The sequence below is a fragment of the Schistocerca cancellata genome, chromosome 3 (genome assembly GCF_023864275.1).
Source record: "Schistocerca cancellata isolate TAMUIC-IGC-003103 chromosome 3, iqSchCanc2.1, whole genome shotgun sequence".
Taxonomy (NCBI): domain Eukaryota; kingdom Metazoa; phylum Arthropoda; class Insecta; order Orthoptera; family Acrididae; genus Schistocerca; species Schistocerca cancellata.
In genome coordinates this window covers 306,949,410-306,970,884 of record NC_064628.1, presented here as the reverse complement: position 1 = coordinate 306,970,884, position 21,475 = coordinate 306,949,410, and the positions used below count along the sequence as shown (strand labels likewise).

General features: G+C 41.7%; 1 protein-coding gene across 1 annotated transcript in view; it reads left to right on the top strand.

Annotated features, from left to right (window-relative positions):
* The window catches only part of LOC126175006 (nucleoprotein TPR-like), a 361,682-nt gene that overhangs the window by 17,571 nt on the left and 322,636 nt on the right, over positions 1–21,475 (top strand). The window contains exons 2-3 of the mRNA XM_049921492.1: positions 19,766–19,928; positions 20,247–20,468. Of these exons, the coding sequence (XP_049777449.1) occupies positions 19,766–19,928; positions 20,247–20,468 (385 nt within the window). The remainder of the gene's footprint in view (positions 1–19,765; positions 19,929–20,246; positions 20,469–21,475) is intronic.

The window sequence follows — 21,475 nt, the reverse complement described above, 5'->3', positions numbered from 1 at the left end:
TGTAAGCATTATCTCTCAACAAGTCTCTCAGATACTGCAGTTCAGACTGTTAGGTGATCATTTTCAGAAATAACATTTACTCTGTGTAGTAGCTTGTTCAGGACTGCACTATTTTGTACAGATGGTGAAAACTAATCAGAGTCCGAAGACTGGTCAGTGTGTGTTGGCTTCCTGTACACTGAGTGACCAAGCCAACCTCCTGCCTTCCGCTCAACTAAAACATCCAAGAACTGTAGCTTAGAGATACAGAGTATGGGGGGGAGGGGGAATGAGGAGGAGATGAGAGAGGAGAGAGAATATGCTTCCATCATTGGGGAGGAGGGGGGGGGGGAGAAGAAGAATGGTGGAAGAAGGCAGCACGTGATATGGATGGGGAAGTAGCAGTGGGTATAGAAGGAAGAAGGGGAAAGGTAAGATGAGGCAGTGGGAAATATGTAAGTGAAGATTTAGGCCATGGGGGTCAGACCATACCAAGTGGTTCAGGGAAAAAATTATTGGTTGCTGGACCATCTCAGAAAAATTTGATATTTGCTGGGGGAACTCCCTAATGTTTAGTGAGTACAAAAACCATTTTTTTTTTAATTTTTATTGTTTATCATTTAGAGGCACAGGCCATTTTTGTTTCAGGCCGCAAGTGCCCCCCCCCTTCCCAAGCATTTGCGTTGTTTTTTATTTTTTTTTAATTATTCAGTAATGCTTTGCCCCAGACCTTTCATATAAGAGGCATTGAGCTCAGCACACTGGACTATAAATTAAAACCATGATCGTCTAGCCGAATATATTCCTTAATGTATTTCTAATGGCTCAAAGTAGTTGGTTGGAAATTAAAAAAACTCAATTTTTCCTAAGAAGGAGTAATTTCTCAGCCACACTGCTTTTGGGCTACTACACTGTACAGTATAGTTACTTATCAGTGATGAGAAGCTTTCACTTAAAAAAATAAACTATTTTTTCTTTCATTGGCATGCAATGTCTTTGTAAGGAGACCAGACAAAAATCTGAAAATTACACCCTTAATAGAACTTATGGTATCAAACTTAAGTATAAATTTCAACTTTGATATACAGTTGGAAGATATGAAAAAAATTACAAATATGACTCAAAAGTACATTTTTCAATATCTGGATTAATAGAATAAGATATATCAGAAACGGAAGTAGCGAATCATTATTTGCTGAAACAATTGTCTGCAGAAAGTTTCAGCAGGTTAGCAGACAGCATCTGCAAGTTTGCACAGGCTCACAGACAAGCCTATACAAGTCTGTGTATTGTCCTCCCACTTCCACCGTGAACTGTACATGGCATGGTCCATATCAATGCAGGCAGGCTAGGAAAAAATCTTACCTTCATAGTCATGTTATTGAATTTAGCATATGTTAAAATGGAGGACTAAGTAAGGAATACGTATTGTTTTTGTTGTCTCCAAAAAAATTTCTGCTCCAAGATACAGCCCTCCAAAGATGACACTGCGCAAATCTTTTGAAGGTATAAATTTTGGGGAACAATTCAAAATTCTGTATCGCTGGTACAGTTCTGGATTTTTTATTTATTTTTTTTATTCTAAAGATAATTGCTGTATGATTGCAAATAAATCCTCCATTTGGGCTCAAAGTTCTTTTACTATAGCATTCTGAACTTTTTTTAAAAATAATTAATGGATTTTTTTTTTCAAAAATGCCACTCCATGAAGTTTTGATTTTTTTTCTGTTGATTAGTACCATATAGTTCTACATTCCTTGAAAAGGAGAGCTTACACTTTTAGATTGAACAGGTTTTATAAACGATTGAACTTTTTGCCATACATGAAACCTTTTTATTACCACATTATCACATAATGGGCTCATAAAAATCAAAACCTAGCCTTATTTAACATAATTTTAGTTTTGGAAGATGAGTAAGAGACTCATTTTTTAAGCATTTTAAGTGGTTCCAAAATGTGTGTGAAAGGTCCAAAGACATAAAGGTTTTGACTTATGCAACTTCTGTAGACTCTGTTTTGTACTGAAATTAGCCAGTCAGTGAACTAAACGGAGGGGAATAATCCTATGAAATTGTTAAATAGTATTATAATAAAGATTGAAATGAAGATGAATGTTGTTCCATTAAATGAATTTGGTCCTAGTAATGTTTTAAATTCATTGTGTAAGGTTAAGTTTAGTTTATTTCATTCCACAGCTTCCGTATCTTCCTTTGATATAGAATTATGCCTTCCCGTTGAACCAATAGGAACTGGAGCACTTACAATCTTCAAAACATTGTGAATAGGAAGTGAGCACTGATGGCATTATTGCTGTCCTTCAGCTGGAAACGTATATCCAACAGCTGGCCCATGTGGTAGCATAAAGTTTACTACAGTTTTGTTTAACTCATAACTGGTGTCTATAATCTCTGCAATCCACCAGTCACAGTCATACACACACATCACAAGCATCCCCCTTCTCAGGTTGTGAATCTGAATATTATCCTTCTGTTTATGAGGTGTTGGCTGAACGAATGAAATTTCTTCTTTCTTGCTCGTTAAAGTGTGTGCAATATGAGTTCGCCCATCACTTTGCGTCGAAAAATGTATCTTCTGAATTCCTTTCACAGAAGTAGTTTGTTGGACCATTCTTATTTTTTCTGTTCACAGAAATCTACGATTTCCTCTTTGGACAAAAGAATGAGGGCTATGGATGTGTAAGAATTCACAACTCTTGTAAAATCCTCAGAATTCTGAATCAGCTATATTTGGTCTGGAAAGATTATTTTTTGTGGCATAGTGCTTCAGTAGGCTTCCTGTGACCAATAGCACTGTATAGCCAATCAGTTGGCACAAGTGACTTAATCGATTCAAACAGCTGGTAACGAATTTTAAAATGACTAGGAGGACCATCAGAAATGATTATGACCTCATCTGCCCATGTTTGCAGAAGGATTTTGCGCATTGCTAGCAAAGCATATGCTGAGTCATGTCCTGTGTCATCACTTATAATTCGAACACTTGAGGTGGTGTTAGGAAAATATTTCGCTCCTACAAAAATTGAAACATGGTCATTACTCCAATGATACCCTCGTATTTCTTGTGGGAGAATTACAGACCAGTTCTCAAAGCATTAAACGTAGTTCTTCAGCCTGTACACACCCTTTCACTTCTGCAATGTGTTGTTGCAATTTCTTCAGATGCCGGTGTGTTACTGCTTTCACTGACCATTTACCAAGTTCACCAATGAAACTGTCAAACACAACTGTTTTCTTAATTAGTTTCTTTTCCTCCCATGTAGCATATCTAATTTCTTCAGAGTTATCTGCTTCGTCTTCCAGGCCAAGTGTATATAAAAACAGTCCTCCCTTTCCAGGGCAGTCACCACATTCTTGAAACAAACAAGTCTCTCACTTTATGTCACAGACTACTAATGACTTCACATGCCCAAGCAAGGTTTCATATGTCGCATGCTCCAATAAGTTCTTCAAAATTACCACACAATGTTCAAAATTCGTGCAGTACACACATAAACAGACATCTCTAGGTGGGTGTGAAACTACCCACTTAGGTTGTAGTGCATAAAATTTTGATCTTCCAATATGTGAAGTTGTATAGTTGCTCTTGTAAATTGCAAAAGTTTCTGTAATACTGCGAGTCATGTACTTCTCCACTTTCACAACAGTTACAGTGTCTTTTTTTGTTGGTACTCTGGTGAGAACAGCCCCATTTATCTTCCAGATAAATGGACTGCACCATTTGAAGCTGAGCTGCTTCTACAGGATGACCACAATAGGGATCTGGTCTTCCAAAGATTCCTTTTACAGACCTCACATTTCTGGATTTGTCTACCATGTACTTTGATACTGATGGAAGGTGGTTAAAAATTGTTTTCTTTGAAAAAGTCTCATAATAGTTAAAACTTGCATCTTTTCACTTAGGATGCATAATATACAACAGCTGAATTGATATTGAGTTTTTCAAAGCCAGGGTAATAGTGGGTGGTCAAAGGAATACTAGTCAGTGGCTGTGACAGTGAGGTGTAACAAGGCGGTTTCAGTAACCCCTTCACTCATGGCGCAATGCAAGGTGTCAGTGTGACCTAGTCATGCCATTCTTAACTATATTAAGTTGGAAAACTTCCACTGTGCACATTTCCGTCTGAGAGGTGCACCAGTGGAGGCAAAAAGGATGAAATGCATAGTATTGAGAAGGCAAGAAGCAGTTGAGTGTCCCCACATGCTGGGTGTGGCTGCCTGTGTTTTGGATTGGTGGCTTGCCTGTGCTTTGCTAATCTGAGTAAAGGACGTTGTAACAACAGAAATCTAAAGAAGGAAAGAGACAATTGAATAATTGTTGTGTTAATTATGAGAGAGAACTTGAATTAAACTGTTTGTGATGTTGAGCCAAGATTTGAATATGTGGATGATCTGTTGAGCTATGTGTGGAATATTAAGGAACTGTTTTATTTGTAAAAGCGTTTTGTTAAATGTAACAGTTCTTACAACAAACTTTGGTGTTCCATGGTAATTTTGGCAGATGGTGTGAATTTTCTTTCCAACACTGTGACTATGCAAGAGGATACAAGGTCCATTACATATTGCTGGAGCACTGTTATTGGGTACTAATTAGCAGGCCCCCGTCAGCAGCAAAGTGTGTAAGGTGACCGGAATATTTTATGAGATATGTGTCTGACAATTCAACAGATCATAATATGCAGTAAAGGGTTGGTAAGGAAATGAAACCTTTTGTATGCAAGAAGAAACTCATTGGAATAGGTTTACTGGTGTCAGAGGAGATGGTATGCACGATCTGTTTGTGGATAAATTGGGTAGGATAACATCTGTCAGTGAAGGGTCTGGTAAGATTATCAGCATTTTTGATGACTGCTTTTCACCAAGGTGGCTCATTGAGTTGAGAAGGATCAAGTGAAGTGGATTTGGGAGTAGATGTTGAGGTTATGGAGGAAAGAATAAAGGTTGCCCTTGCCATGGGTCTGGATCATGAAAATGTAATCAATGAATGCTTTACATGTTATCAAACTAACTGGTGAACTGTGTGGCAACCCCTACATGCTGTTGCTTGCAGATTTCTGTAAGGTTCTTCAGAGCCCTTAAGGTGCAGGCTTACAGTAATACATGAAAATGAAATGTCGTGTAACGAGGGCCTCCCATCGGGTAGACCGTTCGCCTGGTGCAAGTCTTTCGATTTGACGCCACTTCGGCGACTTGCGCGTCGATGGGGATGAAATGATGATGATTAGGACAACACAACACCCAGTCCCTGAGCGGAGAAAATCTCCGACCCAGCCGGGAATCGAACCCGGGCCCTGTGGATTGACAGTCTGTCGCGCTGATCACTCAGCTACCGGGGGCGGACACAGTAATACATGAATTCATGGCTTCTGCCGTAACTGGTGGCTTGCACAAATAAGTGTATTCACCTTGTTGATGGGTGACAGCACCATCCTTTTTCCATCGCAAGTGCTCACTCCATCTACCCACAGAAATCACACTATGGCATATTGTTCATTAATGGTATATCTCACCACAAAGGATCCACGTGGAAGCCTTCATGTTTAAACAACCACTTTGGGTCAATATTTAGCTTTACTTGCTAAAGCTCTTGAATTGTCATTGTAGTTGTTGGCCCATCGGAAAGCTCAATCTAAGTACAGTTGAGGTATGGAGATTTCATCAAAATAGGTGCAAATTGTTTGACATCATTGGGTGTACATGTCCTGTAAAAATTTGGAAAACACCAAAAAAAATGAAGATACTTATTGTTAACAACAGGAATTGAAAGAAAATACCTGGATTTGTGGCATGACAGTTGCACTAAGATAATGCACCTTCACAGAGTTCACTACTGGTTCTTGAATTTTTGGCAAAAATATGGTACCATTATGATGCCTCAGCATTTGTATTTTCTGATCATCACCTACTGGGAATTCTTCCTAATCCTGAGGCTGAAAATGACAATCCAAGGATTTTGTTTTCCCCGACACTGAAGAGACAGAATATTTGAAGGAACCAGACACCGTGGCAAGTGATTTCAAAGAGTGAAGAAATGCGCTGGTGCAAATAAATCACATCTCATACAAAGTACTTGGAAGGGGACGAAATCAATATTGATCTTTAAATAAACGTATTTGAAAAAAACAAAAGTTTTGTGTATTTTTGTATCAAACCTTGTACATTGAAAACTTACTTTTTATAAGTTGATTTTAATTTAGGTGTAAAACTTGAAGTACAGTGTTCAAGAATTTCCTTAAAAGCTGTTTAGGGAGGTTTTAGTTCTATGCATTTTCAGATAGCAAGTAGAATTGAATATTATAGCACAATTTTCAATCAGTTGCAGACGAAGGTATCAAACCATTTGAGGAGAGGCTGAGTAGTACACTTTTCACAAAATTATGTTCTCCCCCCCATTCTCTCATATTCTCATTATTTATTAAGACCACATAATTTCAGTTATATTACACAGTTTGATAGCTTTTGTTTTTAATATTAAGAAATTGGTTCCTAATTGCACTGCAGGTGCAGTGTGGTCACTGGTATGGTCTGTTCTACTTTACGGAGAAACAAATCTATTTCTTTTTCGAAACATATTGTCAGTCCACAATTTAATAATGCCTATCACCTCCGCAGAAATTCTCCTTCTGTAGCTAGGTAATGCCCCCCCCTCCCCCCGCTGGGTCTGGGGGTTAGAGTAAGCCTGCGGTATTCCTGCCTGTCTTAAGAGGCGACTAAAAGGAGTCTCACACGTTTCGGCCTTTATGTGATGGTCCCCTGTAGGGTTTGACCTCCATATTTCCAAATTTTCCTGAAGAGCGAACCAATTGGGGAAAGAGCGCCTTACATGGTGCTCCTTGCGTGTGACAAGCTGGGGGATGTTTCTGTTCCCATCATGCTCCATAAGAGCTTGAATATGGTTCAGGGTCTTATATTCCACAGGGATCTTCTTTTGCAGTCTGATGATGAATTGCGCGACAACATAGAACAACGAGGTGTTCACATCGTCTGGCACATCCATTGGGGTCTGAGGGATAATCAGGTTGCCACCGGTACCTAGATCTTGGCCTTTGAAGGTGACGCATTACTCGAAAAGGTCAAGGTGATGGTTTACCGCTGTGATGTGAAGCCATGCATCCTACCCCGATGTGGTGTTTTAAATGCTGGAAGTTTGGCCGTATATCTTCCCGTTGTACTTCCAGCGTCACGTGTCGAGATTGTGGATGTCTTTCGCATCCCAATACTCCATGTGCCCCACCTCCCATCTGTGTTAACTGCGGAGAGCACTATTCCCATTGCTCGCCGGACTGTAGGATTCTACAGAAAGAATGGGAAGATAATGGAATACAAGACCTTGGACCGCTTGACCGACACTGAGGCTAAGCGAAAATACGAGAGGCTCCATCCTGTGCATATGACATCTACCTACACCACTGCTGCGACAAAGGTTCTACCGTCTCCTGTTTCGCCACGTACAGTTGGCTCTCAGAGCCGTCAGACTCCACCAGCCCCCTTGATGATGGGGGCCACTTCCCTTCCTGTTGCTCCTGCACCTCCTACTTCGGGAGCAACACCCCCCCCCCCCCCCCCTCCCTGTCCCCGCCAACCATCGGGGACACCAGCCCCCACTTCTCAGCCGGAGAAGCATATGTCTTCTTCGGCTCCTCTCGCCAGGAAGGGGTCCCTTGGGTCACTCCCCACGTTCCGACAAGTGGAAAAGCAGCCACCCGCCAGTGGCTGGTTGTAGGACTTCATGGTCGTCCTCAGTCCGTGAGACTCCTCACACAAATGAAAAAATGGCTGACATCGAAATAAGTGTCCAAGGAATACAAAAGCAATTGAAGTCACTCAACAGAGGGAAGTCCACTGGACCTGATGGGATACCAATTCGATTCTACACAGAGTATGCGAAAGAACTTGCCCCCCTTCTAACAGCCGTGTACCGCAAGTCTCTAGAGGAGTGGAAGATTTCAAATGATTGGAAAAGAGCACAGGTAGTCCCAGTCTTCAAGAAGGGTCGTCGAGCAGATGCGCAAAACTACAGACCTATATATCTGACATCGATCTGTTGTAGAATTTTAGAACATATTTTCTGCTCGCGTATCATGTCATTTCTGGAAACCCAGAATCTACTCTGTAGGAATCAACATGGATTCCGGAAACAGCGATCGTGTGAGACCCAACTCGCTTTATTTGTTCATGAGACCCAGAAAATATTAGACACAGGCTCCCAGGTAGATGCCATTTTCCTTGACTTCCGGAAGGCGTTCGATACAGTTCCGCACTGTCACCTGATAAACAAAATAAGAGCCTACGGAATATCAGACCAGCTATGTGGCTAGATTGAAGAGTTTTTAGCAAACAGAACATAGCATGTTGTTCTCAATGGAGAGACGACTACAGACGTAAAAGTAACCTCTGGCGTGCCACAGGGGAGTGTTATGAGACCATTGCTTTTCACAATATATATATAAATGACCTAGTAGATAGTGTTGGAAGTTCCATGTAGCTTTTCGCAGATGATGCTGTAGTATACAGAGAAGTTGCAACATTAGAAAATTGCAGTGAAATGCAGGAAGATCTGCAGCGGATAGGCACTTGGTACAGGGAGTGGCAACTGACCCTTAACATAGACAAATGTAATGTATTGCAAATACATAGAGAGAAGGATCCTTTATTGTATGATTATATGATAGCAGAACAAACACTGGCAGCAGTTACTTCTGTAAAATATCTGGAAGTATGCGTGCGGAACGATTTAATGTGGAATGATCATATAAAATTAATTGTTGGTAAGGCGGGTGCCAGGTTGAGGTTCATTGGGAGAGTCTGTAGAAAATGTAGTCCATCAACAAAGGAGGTGGCTTACAAAACATTCATTCGACCTATACTTGAGTATTGCTCATCAGTGTGGGATCCATACCAGGTTGGGTTGACAGAGGAGATAGAGAAGATCCAAAGAAGAGGGGTGCGTTTCGTCACAGGGTTATTTGGTAAGCGTGATAGCGTTACGGAGATGGTTAGCAAACTCAAGTGGCAGACTCTGCAAGAGAGGCGCTCTGCATTGCGGTGTAGCTTGCTGTCCAGGTTTCGAGAGGGTGCAGTTCTGCATGAGGTATCGAATATATTGCTTCCCCCTACTTATACCTCCCGAGGAGATCACGAATGTAAAATTAGAGAGAGATTCGAGCGTGCCCGGAGGCTTTCCGGCAGTCGTTCTTCCTGCGAACCATACGCGACTGGAACAGGAAAGGGAGATAATGACAGTGGCACGTAAAGTGCCCTCCACCACACACCATTGGGTGGCTTGCGGAGTATAAGTGTAGATGTAGACTGACCCAGTGAAGCCCTCCCAGCCAGAACCATTGAAGGAACAGTGAGAGAAACCCAAAAAGAAGGCACCCAAGAATCCAGACCTAGCGGTGGCACCCAGACCACTGCACCCTATGAGCTGCGTCTGAGGGTGAGGTGGAGATTTTGGCATCTGCTGAGGACCTAGATATCGCCGGACTCTCAGATGCAATGGATGTCAATCTCACAGGTACTCAGTCGGTGGCAGCAGGAGACCCAGTGGCGTAATCTGCCTCCTTGGTCCCTTCATGCCATTTTTGGCTGCGGACAGTGTTATTCACCAGTGGAATTTCATCGGTTTTTTCCACCACCTTGCTGAGCTCCAACAACTTATCAGCCTTCACCCTTTCTTCTGCGTTGCTCTCCAGGAAACTTGGTTTCTGGCAACGCGAACCCCTGCCTTCCATGGCTATTGGAGTTGTTATAAGAATCGGGCAGCTTATACGAGGATATCCGGTGGAGCAGCTTATGCAAGGATATCTGGTGGAGCAGCTTATGCAAGGATATCTGGTGGAATCTGCATCTACGTCCTTAACTCTGTTTACCTTCAGAGGCTGTCGCTGTTCGGGTGTGGACGCCTCAGGCTGTTACTGTCTGCTGTATCTGTCTTCCACTGGATGGTGGTGTCCCACAGCATGTATTGGCAACTCCTCCTTACTTTAAGCGGCTCCATGCCTGAGTCTGATGCCTTATTCGCCAACGGAAGCAGGAGTGCTGGGAAAGGTATGTCTTTACCATTGGTATCTGTACCTCTCGATTGCAGGTTTGGGCCAAGATTAGGCGACTCTGGATATCATACCCCCATCAGCATCCCTGGTCTTTTCCTGAATGGAGCAATCTGTACTGAATTAGACACAATTGCGGACCTCTTAGCAGAGCATTATGCTCAGAGTTCTACTTCTACGAATTACCTGCTGGCTTTCCGCTTCCTGAAAGAGCGACTGGAACTTCAGAGCCTTTCATTCCATACACACCATGCTGAATCGTACAATGCTCAATTCAGTGAGTGGGAATTCCAAAGTGCCCTACCTGCTTGCGCTGATACGGCTCCTGGGCTAGATCGCATCCACTGTCAGATGCTCAAACACCTCTCGGTGGACTGCCAGTGACAACTCCTAGACCTTTTCAACCGTAGCTGGGTTGAGGGTGAGTTCCCGTCTCAGTGGCGGGAAAGCATAGTTGTACCAGTGTTGAAGCCTGGCAAGAACACACTGGAGGTGTACAGCTACTTCCCCATTAGCCTCACCAACATTCTGTGCAAGTTGCTTGAACGTATGGTGAGCCGGAGGTTGAGATGGCTACTTCATTCTTGGGGCCTTCTGGCTCCATCTCATGGTGGGTTCTGTAAGGGCCGCTCTGCCACCGATGATCTGGTCTACCTGGAATCTGCCATCTGTACGGCATTTGACCGCCGTCAGTATCTGGTTGCCGTCTTTTTTGATGTGTGGAAGGCATATGATACAACATGGCGACATCACATCCTCACCAGGCGTCATGGGTAGGGCCTTAGTGGCCCGCTCCCGATTTTTATTCAAAATTTTCTGTTGCTTCATTCCTTCCATGTGCAAATTGGTCACTTCCATAGTTCCTCCCGAGTCCAGGAGAACGGGGTCCCGCAAGGCTGTTTCTTGAGTGTCTGCCTCTGTTTAGTTGCTATCAATGGGCTAGCTGCAGTTGTTGGAACATCCATATTGGCTTCTTTGTAGCTGATGATTTTGCCTGTACCATAGCTCCACTGGCATTGCAATTGCTGAACGGCAGCTGCAGGGTGCTATCCGCAAGGCGCAGTCTTGGGTGGTATCGTGCGGCTTCCGGTTTTTGGCCGCCAAGACTTGAGTCATGCATTTCTGCCAGCATCGCACTTTTCACCCTGAGCCATGGCTTTATCTTGATGGTGAACCTCCTGCTGTGGTGGAGATACATCGGTTTTTAGGATTGCTTTTTGATGCCTGGTTAACTTGGCTCACTAATATTCGGCAGCTTAAACAACATGCTGGCGTCGTCTTAATGCTCTATGTTGCTTGAGTCACACTAGCTGGGGTGCCGATCGGTCTACCCTTCTCCGACTGTATCAGGCGTTGATTCAGTCCCATCTTGATTATGTCTTACAGTTCGGCATCGCCTTCCGCGTTGTGGTTGCTTGACCCCATACTTCACTGCGGGATCCGACTCGCAGCTGGAGCTTTCCGCACAAGCCACTGTAATGTGGAGGCTGGTGTTCCTCCATTGCAGATCCAGCACCGACTCCTGGCCGCTTATGCTGCACGTGTTTGTACCTTGCCCAGGCATCCAAATTACTGTTTTGTTCCCCACCTCGGTCGTCCATCTTCCCACATAGCGGTCCCGGTCGGGGTGTCCGATTACGGTTCACGTCTGATCTCTTCTCTCTGGGCTTGAGTTTTTTCCTCTCCCACCTGTTTCCCGGGCCCATATACATATACCCCTGTGGTGTATGCCCCGTCCATGCCTTCAGCTGGATTCGGCAAAAGGCTCGAAAGACTCAGTCCCTCCTGAGGCCCTCCGCCGACACTTAACTTTCTGTCCTTGCCACGTTTCCCGGCTCTTCCATAGTCTATACCAACGGTTCGATGGTTGCTGGTCGAGTTGGTTATGCTTCGACTCTTGGGGAACAATCTGAACAATGCTCATTGCTGGATGGCTGCAGTGTTTTCACTCCAGAGCTTGTCGCCATCTCTCGCATCCTAGAGTATATCTGCTCCTGCTCAGGTGAGTCCTTTGTTATCTGTAGTGACTCCCTGAGTGGTTTCCGAGCTCTTGACCAGTGTTTTCCTCGCTCTCGTCTGGTGATGGCTATCCAGGAGTCCATCCATACTCTTGCCCATTACGACTGCTCCTTGGGTTTTGTGTGGACCCCGGGTCATGTCGGCTTCCTAGGTAATGAAAGTGTTGACACACTGGCCAAACAGGCTATCAGTGTCACGGTCCTGGAGATTGGCCTTCCAGAATTTGATCTCCAGTCAGTATTGCGACAAAAAGTCCTTGATGCTTGGGGGTACTGAATGGCGCACCTTGCCTTCTCCCAACAAACTTCGGGTCATCAAGGAGGCTACTGGTGTGTGGCGCTCCTCCTTGCGAGCCTCTTGCAAGGACGTGGTTGTTTTCTGTTGGCTTCGCATTGCCCACACCTGACTGACACATGGTCATTTATTGCCCCGCAAGAACCCACCTCTATGTCGCTGTGGATCAGCGTTGACAGTGGTCCACATCTTGTTGGCTTGGCCGATCTTAACTGCACTCAGGCGGACATTTGCACTGACTGATACGTTCCCTGCACTTTTAACAGATGACACTGCAATGGGAGGCTTAGTTTAGAGTTTTATTCATGCAGGGGGCTCTTACCACTCGATCTGAGGACTGTCTCTTTTTTTGTGTCGGGTCTGGCCTTTGGCCTATTGTTTTAGATTGCAGTTTTTAGTGTCTCTCTCTTGATGGTTGGCTTTTCCTTTCTTGTTTCCATGGTCGGCCAACCACGGTAATGCTCTGTGTGTTTTTAATTCCTGTTTTCTGGTCTTTGTCTATGTCTTTCTTGTTCTGTGTTGTCCCTAGTTACCTCCATTGCTTGTTTTTATTCCTTGTGGGTTTTCATGGTTGTGGAAAAAGGGACTGATGGGCTTCGTAGTGTGGTCCCTTCAACCCCCACAAACCAACCAACCAGCCAAAGTCTTGTGCTGAAACAGGCTTATTGTTTCCTGTTACAAGATTTATTTAGTGTTGCCCAGTGGTGAGTGCTGCTGTAGCCCAACTTCTATATGCATTTATAGAGATGAGTAAGATTTAACTGCATGGTTTCACAAAGAATCATTCAATTAGTATTTCATTTGACCATTATTAGGGATACTGATGGTTACAATGCCTGTCTTTCTGCAGTGTACTTATCTTCACATTACAATGTCCTTTTGACGTGCATATGTGTTTAATGTGACATACACTGTACTGATGATTACAGTTGTGGTAAATATGATGCAACATATTCGCCTTTTTTGTGAATCTGGATTTACACCTTCTGTTTGCGACACATGGAAATTTGTGCTTTACCTAGACTCAACCTTTATTTTAATTCCTCTTTTCTGGTCTTTGTCTATGTCTTTCTTGTTCTGTGTTGTCCCTAGTTACCTCCATTGCAAACGGTTGCCTTAAGCACTTTGGGTACCCGAGCACACCTCCAGGACCACTTCCAATTTCCATATGTCACAGAGTCTGGAGGACATTGTTGTGTGAAGATAGATGCATTGTAACCATCAGTAAAGTATCCAGGCCTCAACAGATAAAAATAATGATAAAATATTTGTCCCTCCCTGTGCCGGAATCATGGAATGTGTGAGCATAAGGATTGTGGACTCTGTGACATGTGGAAGTTTGGATCGGTTCTGGAGGCATATTCAGGTAGCTGAAGTGATTAGGGTAACCACTCGCAATAGGCAGGAAATCCGGGTTTGAGTACCGGTCCAACAGAAATTTTCATATATCACAAACAGCTGAGTCAGCAAAATGTGAATCCATTTCGTAACAATATTAGTGTAATATTGATTTTGTATACTTTCCAAAAGGCTCAATATCCTTCTGCCCTTTGAACAAGTCATGCTATGTACTGGTTGTATCAGTAGGACTTAGATGTCTTCTGCATGTATGTAGCTCCCAAAAACAGGTAGGATAATAGCTGTCACTAAGGAGCCTTTGCTGGTGAGCTTAAATACCAAATTGCCAAAACTGCTACACATTGAAATTTATTACTAGCTGATGGGTTTCAGTATGGAGGCTATTTGAATTATCTTCTTTGACACTTAACACTTCACAACTGGCAGTAACTTTTTGTCCAGAACATTATTCATCTATCTCATTTATCAGTGTCAAAACTTTGACTAATATTTAGGCTACATTTCCTACTTTAATTCATGTTGTGCTGTCCCTCTCTCCCCCCAAATCCTGCTGCTCCCCTCTCCCGAATAGGTACTGCTCCAGAAAAGAAGTTACGCTGAGAAACATTAAGTAAAGCAGATATTAAACTGTTTTTGTTGAGGAATTACTCATTGACCAAATGTTGCCAATATTTTGATCATTTGAGCCCTGTGTCCTGCTGAAACCGTACTATTCAAGAGAAGAAGCACCTTATTTTCAGTGTCAGAAATTTGTAATGTTATGATCTAACACTAACAGTTTCACCATAAACAAAAAAAGAAAGTTTTGTTTGTCATTGAAATAGTTAAAATTTAAATGAGCTATGTGAGTCATCACTACGAACACGACTAAGGTTTCTTCTTGCAATGATAATTTTGTCTACATGAATCACAGGTGTCACAAGTAATCTGTTTCATTCAGTGGTTGTGCAGTCATTACTTTTTACAGTTGCAAAAACCATCTAATTGTATGAAGTTCAGGAGTCTGTCATCAAGCAAAGATATGAGTACATATAAATTCCCTGACAGTCTCACTATTTTTTATCATTTGCGTTGCAGTTATGGGTTGCCATCATGATGGTTAAAAAAAAATAGAAAATCTAGGATAGAATAACTTTTTGTAGGATAGGCTGCTGCTGACCATATGGAGGAGGAGCTGTTGAATAGCGGACAGGCAAATTTAAAAGCAAAATGTTGTATATTTACTTTTAGCTGTCCGAAGTCTTTCATCAGATCACACACACACACACACACACACACACACAGGGAAGGAGGGGGAGAGAGAGAGAGAGAGAGAGAGAGAGAGAGAGAGAGAGAGACTGTCATCTCCAGGAGCTGTCTCTCCTCTAGGTTAAGTGGATAGTGGGAGTACAGCAGAGGTGTCAGATGGAGGGAGGGATAGCAGGACGGGAGTGAGGTAAAATGCTGTAGTGCTGTGTGAGGGAATGTGCAGGGACATGTTGGGGCCAGGATGGTGGGCTGCCAAGTACAGCATCAGGGGGCTGTGTGGGAGGGAGGGGGAGAGGACTTTGGAGATGCATTGGGGGAGACGGTTTGTATGGGGCTGGAGTGGGAGTAGGGAAGGGAATAAGGGCTGGTGGAGGAAGGAGACTAATAGACTCAATTCAGTGAGGGCACTAGTTTGGTGATTGAAACGTCCAGGACAAGCCCTGTACCTAGCCACTGCGCAGAGCATGAGGAACCACCTGTGACCATCCAGCCAAAGTTCCTCATGGTGTGACATGCGAGTAAGTTCCAGTCCTTCCCAGTGATCAGTTTGTTATTTTTCACTAACTGTAAGTGGAACATGTTGATACAAATCTCTGAGGAGCAACAAAACTGTTCTGGGATTAGTGCAAGTGAATCGTCTAACTAAAGGTTGGTCAGTAGTGAGGCGCAGGATAAGGACTCTTGTACACAGTCACATTTTATTTGGGTGGGGGAGGGGGGGGGGGAAGAGCTTTAATGCATTTTTTGATAAACATTGTAATTTTACCAGCTGTTTATACTGCTCGTTCTAAGCAGGGCAGTTCTGTCAGCTGCACAGTAATTTCTCTTGACTGCGCCTTTGGGATTTGACTTCACTGCAGATTTACAATCTTATACACAGGGCACTATGCAATCCTGAAGGTGATAGAGCAGATGAGGTACATTCAATGTAATTATTTTCTCGTTGGTTCTGGTTCCCTAACTGCTGTACATTCCATTTATCCAACAGAAAAAAATGTACACAGCAGACAAAACACATTTGACATGCTACTATGGAAACGGTAGGAAGTATCATTCTGCCAGGTACCGGGTTACACAGGATTGCGGGGAATTGAACAAGCTGATGTGGCAGAAAGGGACTTTTGCAAGGAATATAACGTTCTACCTTGTGCTGTCCACTTGGGTGCTACTATCTCATTGAGGAGAGTTAAGTGTAATTTTGAGAATGTGTAGCTAGAGGTACGAAATAACAAACCTTAGTTTGTGAAACCAGCAGTTTCACTGCGGCAAACATCCCTCCAGTTATAACTTTGGAAAGAAGTGGCTTTAACATAGTTCAGAATAGGTCACCTTGATCCACCAACACCTCCTCCAGCGGTAAGTTGCATTTTATACCATGACAAGAGAGCTGTGGTTCTTCTGGATGCACTGTTTTAAATTAGATTGAGACTGGTATGGAAAAGGTTTTAAAGTTTTGTGTGTTATTAGACTCCTGCCCAAATTGCTAGATAGCTTATTTTAATGTTGTCTTTCAGTGTGGACGATTCATCTGCTTTTTTTAAAAATGTCCCAGAACTATCAGAATCATAGTTCTGTAATTTGGACTGTGTGTTCACTATTCTTGTAATAAATATTGAGAGTCATATTTTTATTTCAGTAATTTTTAATGTCCATCTAAGGAACAGTTAACCAAATTTTCCATGTTCTCAAAGTGGTTTTTCATGTTATTAATTTGGGATCAGCCATGCATGTGCACAAGCACATGCATATTCACATGTACCCAAGAAAGAAAACCTTTGCACTTATTTCATAAAATTCTCGTTTTATTTGATATTTGATGTGATGACTGAAATAACAGTTTTACAAAGTATGAGGAATGGTGTGTGGATGCATGTGCGCACACACACACACACACACACACACACACACACACATTAAATTATATTTTTAATTATTTATATTAATATATTGATAAGTAACTGCTGTCTTTGTTGTCATTGTGAGATGGTCTTTTAAAGTTCTTATGCAGCTGGATGGGCCGCTTTCTCAAGATGATTGCTCTGAGGAAAGGCTTTGTTTCTCCCACAAAAACACATATATTATATTCATCATCATTTTGATCATTTCTCATACATTGTCCAGTCTTTCAGATACTTACCTTCTAGAGATTAGATTCCATATAATCCTGTTGAATTGCATACTCAACTCGTATGTAACAGTGACTTACTATTACTCGCAAGTGTGCTTAAAATTTGAATCTCTTACATCTCTAATGCTCTTGTCATCATTGGAAAGTTGAACCATAATCTTCCTTCTTTCTTTCCTTTCTGTCAAATATAACATTGACTATCAGGAGACCTCGTAAAATTTTGAGACAGTAATGCAAACTCATGTTTTTCCAAAAAACTTAACATCCTCTCCAAGTGAATTCCAGCAAGTTATCTGGTCAGGTTCATATTCTCAAAATAATTACTGAAGTTTACACATTATGCTACCTCTGGAATTTTCTTCAGGAATGTTTCTTAGGTACACACAGTTGTTCCCAGTGACTGATGGCCATGGATGGTTTCTCTGACTTGTGAGAGGAAAAACAAGTCACATATACAATAATTGGATTGTTAATTGGAACAGGTATATTTGGGTTTGTAATGAGCTGTCATCAGGGTATAAATGGACCCTGAGTGAACTATTTATTCTGTATTATTTGGACACATTGTCTGATTTTACTGTCATACCTTCTTCACAAAAAATTGTAACAGTAGTGTATCTGATTGTAGTACATACCATTCTTTTGATCACTCTCCTTGCTGGTTTCACTTTTGATGACTAATCCTCATTGTGTACTAACTGCTGTGTCATCTCTCTAATCTACCAGAAAGTTTTGAAGCAATACTCACTCCACTGTAAAGTTAAAAATTCATTTTGGAAGCAATCCCGTAGGCTGTGGATAAGCCATTCCTCCACAATCTCCTTTTTTCCTTAAGTGCTGGCCCCGCATGGTATGTGGGGGAACTTCTGTGAAGTTCGGTAATTGGGAGGGTGGATTGTGACCTGTGTACGAATAGCTCAGCAGTAAGAGTATTTTGTGGAAAAGTAAGGTTCTGGGTTCAATTTCCAATCCAGCACAGTCTTAATCTGGCACATAGTTTCTGCCCCAAGATTTTACAGACTGTACTGTGGATGCAGTAGGTGCCATCCACCAACCATTCACAGAACAATTACATTGTTTTCTAGGACAATTGTTTCCGGGTCCATTGATTCACTTTTGTTTTTAAGGAAATTTCTTTCATGCTGGAAGTCACTTATCCAACAAAATAGAATGGTTTTGGAAGGATAACCTTACATAAATCACAAATGCACTTTTTGATGTCCTTATCCCTGCTCACAACTGCTTTTTCTCTGTGGCCAATAGTGATTAAATACCATATGGAAATATGCTTTTAATAGTTGTACACTGTTGAAAGTTGTAAACATAGATAGACTGATGCTGCAGTGAAGGGTCTTTTTTGGAAGTTAATTGGTAAACTAAAAAAATAATTGTTCTTAAAACTTTGTCATTTCTGTAGTTTTCTTGACATAAATCTGATGTAATTAAATTTTCCTTGAGACATAGGCGTCTCAGTTTTATTTATAGCCCCCCCCCCCCCCCACACACACACACACACAACTGAGATGCAGACAGGATTTCCCCATTACATACAAAACTGGGGTGCCATTCCAATACCAGAGAGCCTCGGCAATGCTGACAATTTAAAAAGGAGAAAATAGGCTGAAGGCGTGAAATTGAAGTTTGTGTTAGGGAGGGCATTGGACGAGGATACTCCATGCAGATGTGTTATGTATACTGCTATGTTGGTGTAATTGCTAGCACATCTGCCTAGTAAGCAGGAGACCCAGGCTCAAGTCCTGGCCGTACCACAAATTTGAGTCCATTTCTTCAGCTTCTGTCATTTTCTTGGCATGATTGATTTATTATATATTTTGTGGCATTTAGCAGATTCATAATTACGTTTTGTGTCCAATATTTCAATGACTTACTTACTTTTCCTTCATCGCGTGCTCAAAACTGCAGTCATAAATGAACTTGGAGCACATACAAAAGATCTCTTCCTCTCTTTTCTAAATAGTGTGTGCAAATGAAGCCATGTACTTTGTTAGAAACCTGAAATCATTCTTTTGACTTTCAGAGTGACCTAGTCACCTTGAGAGCTGTGAAGGATCAACTTCCTCCAATTCATCTTAAACCTATTATTGCCCTTTAATTTAAAGGCAGTGTCATCTTATTGTATTTGACTTTACTGAGTTTTTCTCGACATAGGACAACTAAAGCTATGTAAGACCCACACAGTTGTCAGCGGCATAAATCTGGTCCCAGATTTTACTTATGTCCATTCTTGATTAAAAGCTTTCTTTTTCTGTTATGGTCTACAGAATTCAGGTAATTTCCTCACTCCTTAAGTGCTTCCAGTGTACACTGAAATTACAAAGTTGAATTTTCCTTTTTTTTGGTTACTCTTGTGTGCATTGTAATTGGGTTTTAGTATTCATTTTCTTGTGGAACTTTCCATTTCAGATACGCGTTAATGGAAATAATACAAAATTTATTATTAATTTTCATTGTGTTAAAGAGCTTCATGTCAACTGTTCTTACACAACACACAGAAATTGGGAACTTTTATTAGTCATGTATAAAATGTATAAAAGCCATTAGAAGTAGATTTAATGAAAAGTTGTTGCTTAGAGTCAATGTCTAATTTATAAAGTGAGGATGATCTGCGTTGCTCACATTTTGAATAAAAAATTGTTTAATTTTTCAGAGCAGCAGATCAGTGATTTGGAAAGCAACTTGTCATGCAAATCAGAAGATTATTTTGCTGTCAAGAAAGACCTCAGTAATGCTTTGTGTGAAGCATCTGATTTGCAGAAGAAATTGCAAAGCTTACAGAATGAAAATTTAACATTGCATCAAAAAACAGTAACGTATGTATTCTCAGATTTTGTCTGTATTGTCTTAGAAACATATTTATTCTGATCTTTTTGCTTTGTGACATTTTGTCTCTATACAATTTTTTCTAATTTTTACCCTTGAAATTGTTTTCATTGTTTGGTAATGTATCATTTTGGAAAGACTGTTAATGTAAGTAGCTGTGGCTGTCTATGTTAATAATAGGAACCAAAACAACAGAGGTCATGACAAAATAAAAAAAAAAAAAGAAAGAAAGAGAGAGAGAGATATTGCAGCCTGTCTAACTTCTGTATTTTAGTTTCTTTTTCATTGCCAAATCATTTTTGTTACAGTTTGGAGAAGCAGTTTGAGGAATACAAACTTCGACATGATGCAGCACTTGTGGAAAGAGATAATGCAAGAAGAGAATTGGAACAGAGGTTGTGTGAAATTCGTGTTTGTCATAGTGAAATTGAATCACTTACGCAAAAATTTGATGCTGTTACAACAGAAAATTGTAGGATACTCCGTGAAACTGGGTACTTGAAAACTAAAGAAGTGGATTTAAAAGTCAGGTACATTCCTAAAGTGTGTAGTATTAGCAGTTGGAGTCTAAAACTTGTATACCATTTTAGTTGCAAGTGGGTCTACAACCACCACAATTTGTCGAATGAGAGTACATTCTGCCAACCAGCTGTCATCGGACAGATTGAGATATCCCTTTAATTTTGATTTCAGTGCTGCACAGTTTTGGATTCTGAAACCATTTTCATATGATTGTATAGTATACCAATAGAAATGAACGTACCTAGAGTGCAGGCACTCTTCAAATCTCACAGTATTTGAAATGTTGGGGTTAGCTGGACTTCACAGTTAAGGAAATTACAGCGCTCTACTAATTATACTAAATGATTGAACATTTGCTCTCATGCTTCCAAAACATTTCTGCTGTTGTAAAAAAGTTAAGATAGTACATGCATCAAAAGAAGTTTGGTATCACCTGGGTTCCCAGAACTCCTGAAGATAGATGTTGACTGTAGATATTGTATCACAGAGACAGCCGCTTTGACTGATCAGAGATGTCACTAAACCTGCCCAAAGATGTAAACAACCATGCATGAGCAGCACCTGTTAGACGGAGGGGGTCTGACAGATGATCAGTTCCAGTCATTCCACCAGGAAGGAGGTACACAGCTCATGTTGTCTATAGTTTAACCATGCCTAGAAGGTCAGTACCGCGGTTTGATCGCATCTGCGTTGTTACTTTGTGCCAGGAAGGGCTCTCAACAAGGGAAGGTCCAGGCATCTTGGAGTGAGCCAAAGCGATGTCGTTTAGACATGGAGGAGATACAGAGACATGGGAACTGTCAATGACTTGCCTTACCCAGGCCACCCAAGGGCTACTACTGCAGTGGATGACCGCTACTTACGGATTATGGCTCTGAGGAACCCTGATAGCAATGCCACCATGTTGTATAATGATTTTCGTGCAGCCTCAGGACATCGTGTAATGACTCAAACTGTGTGCAATAGTCTGCATGATGAGCAACTTCACTCTTGATGTCCATGGCAAGGTCTGTCT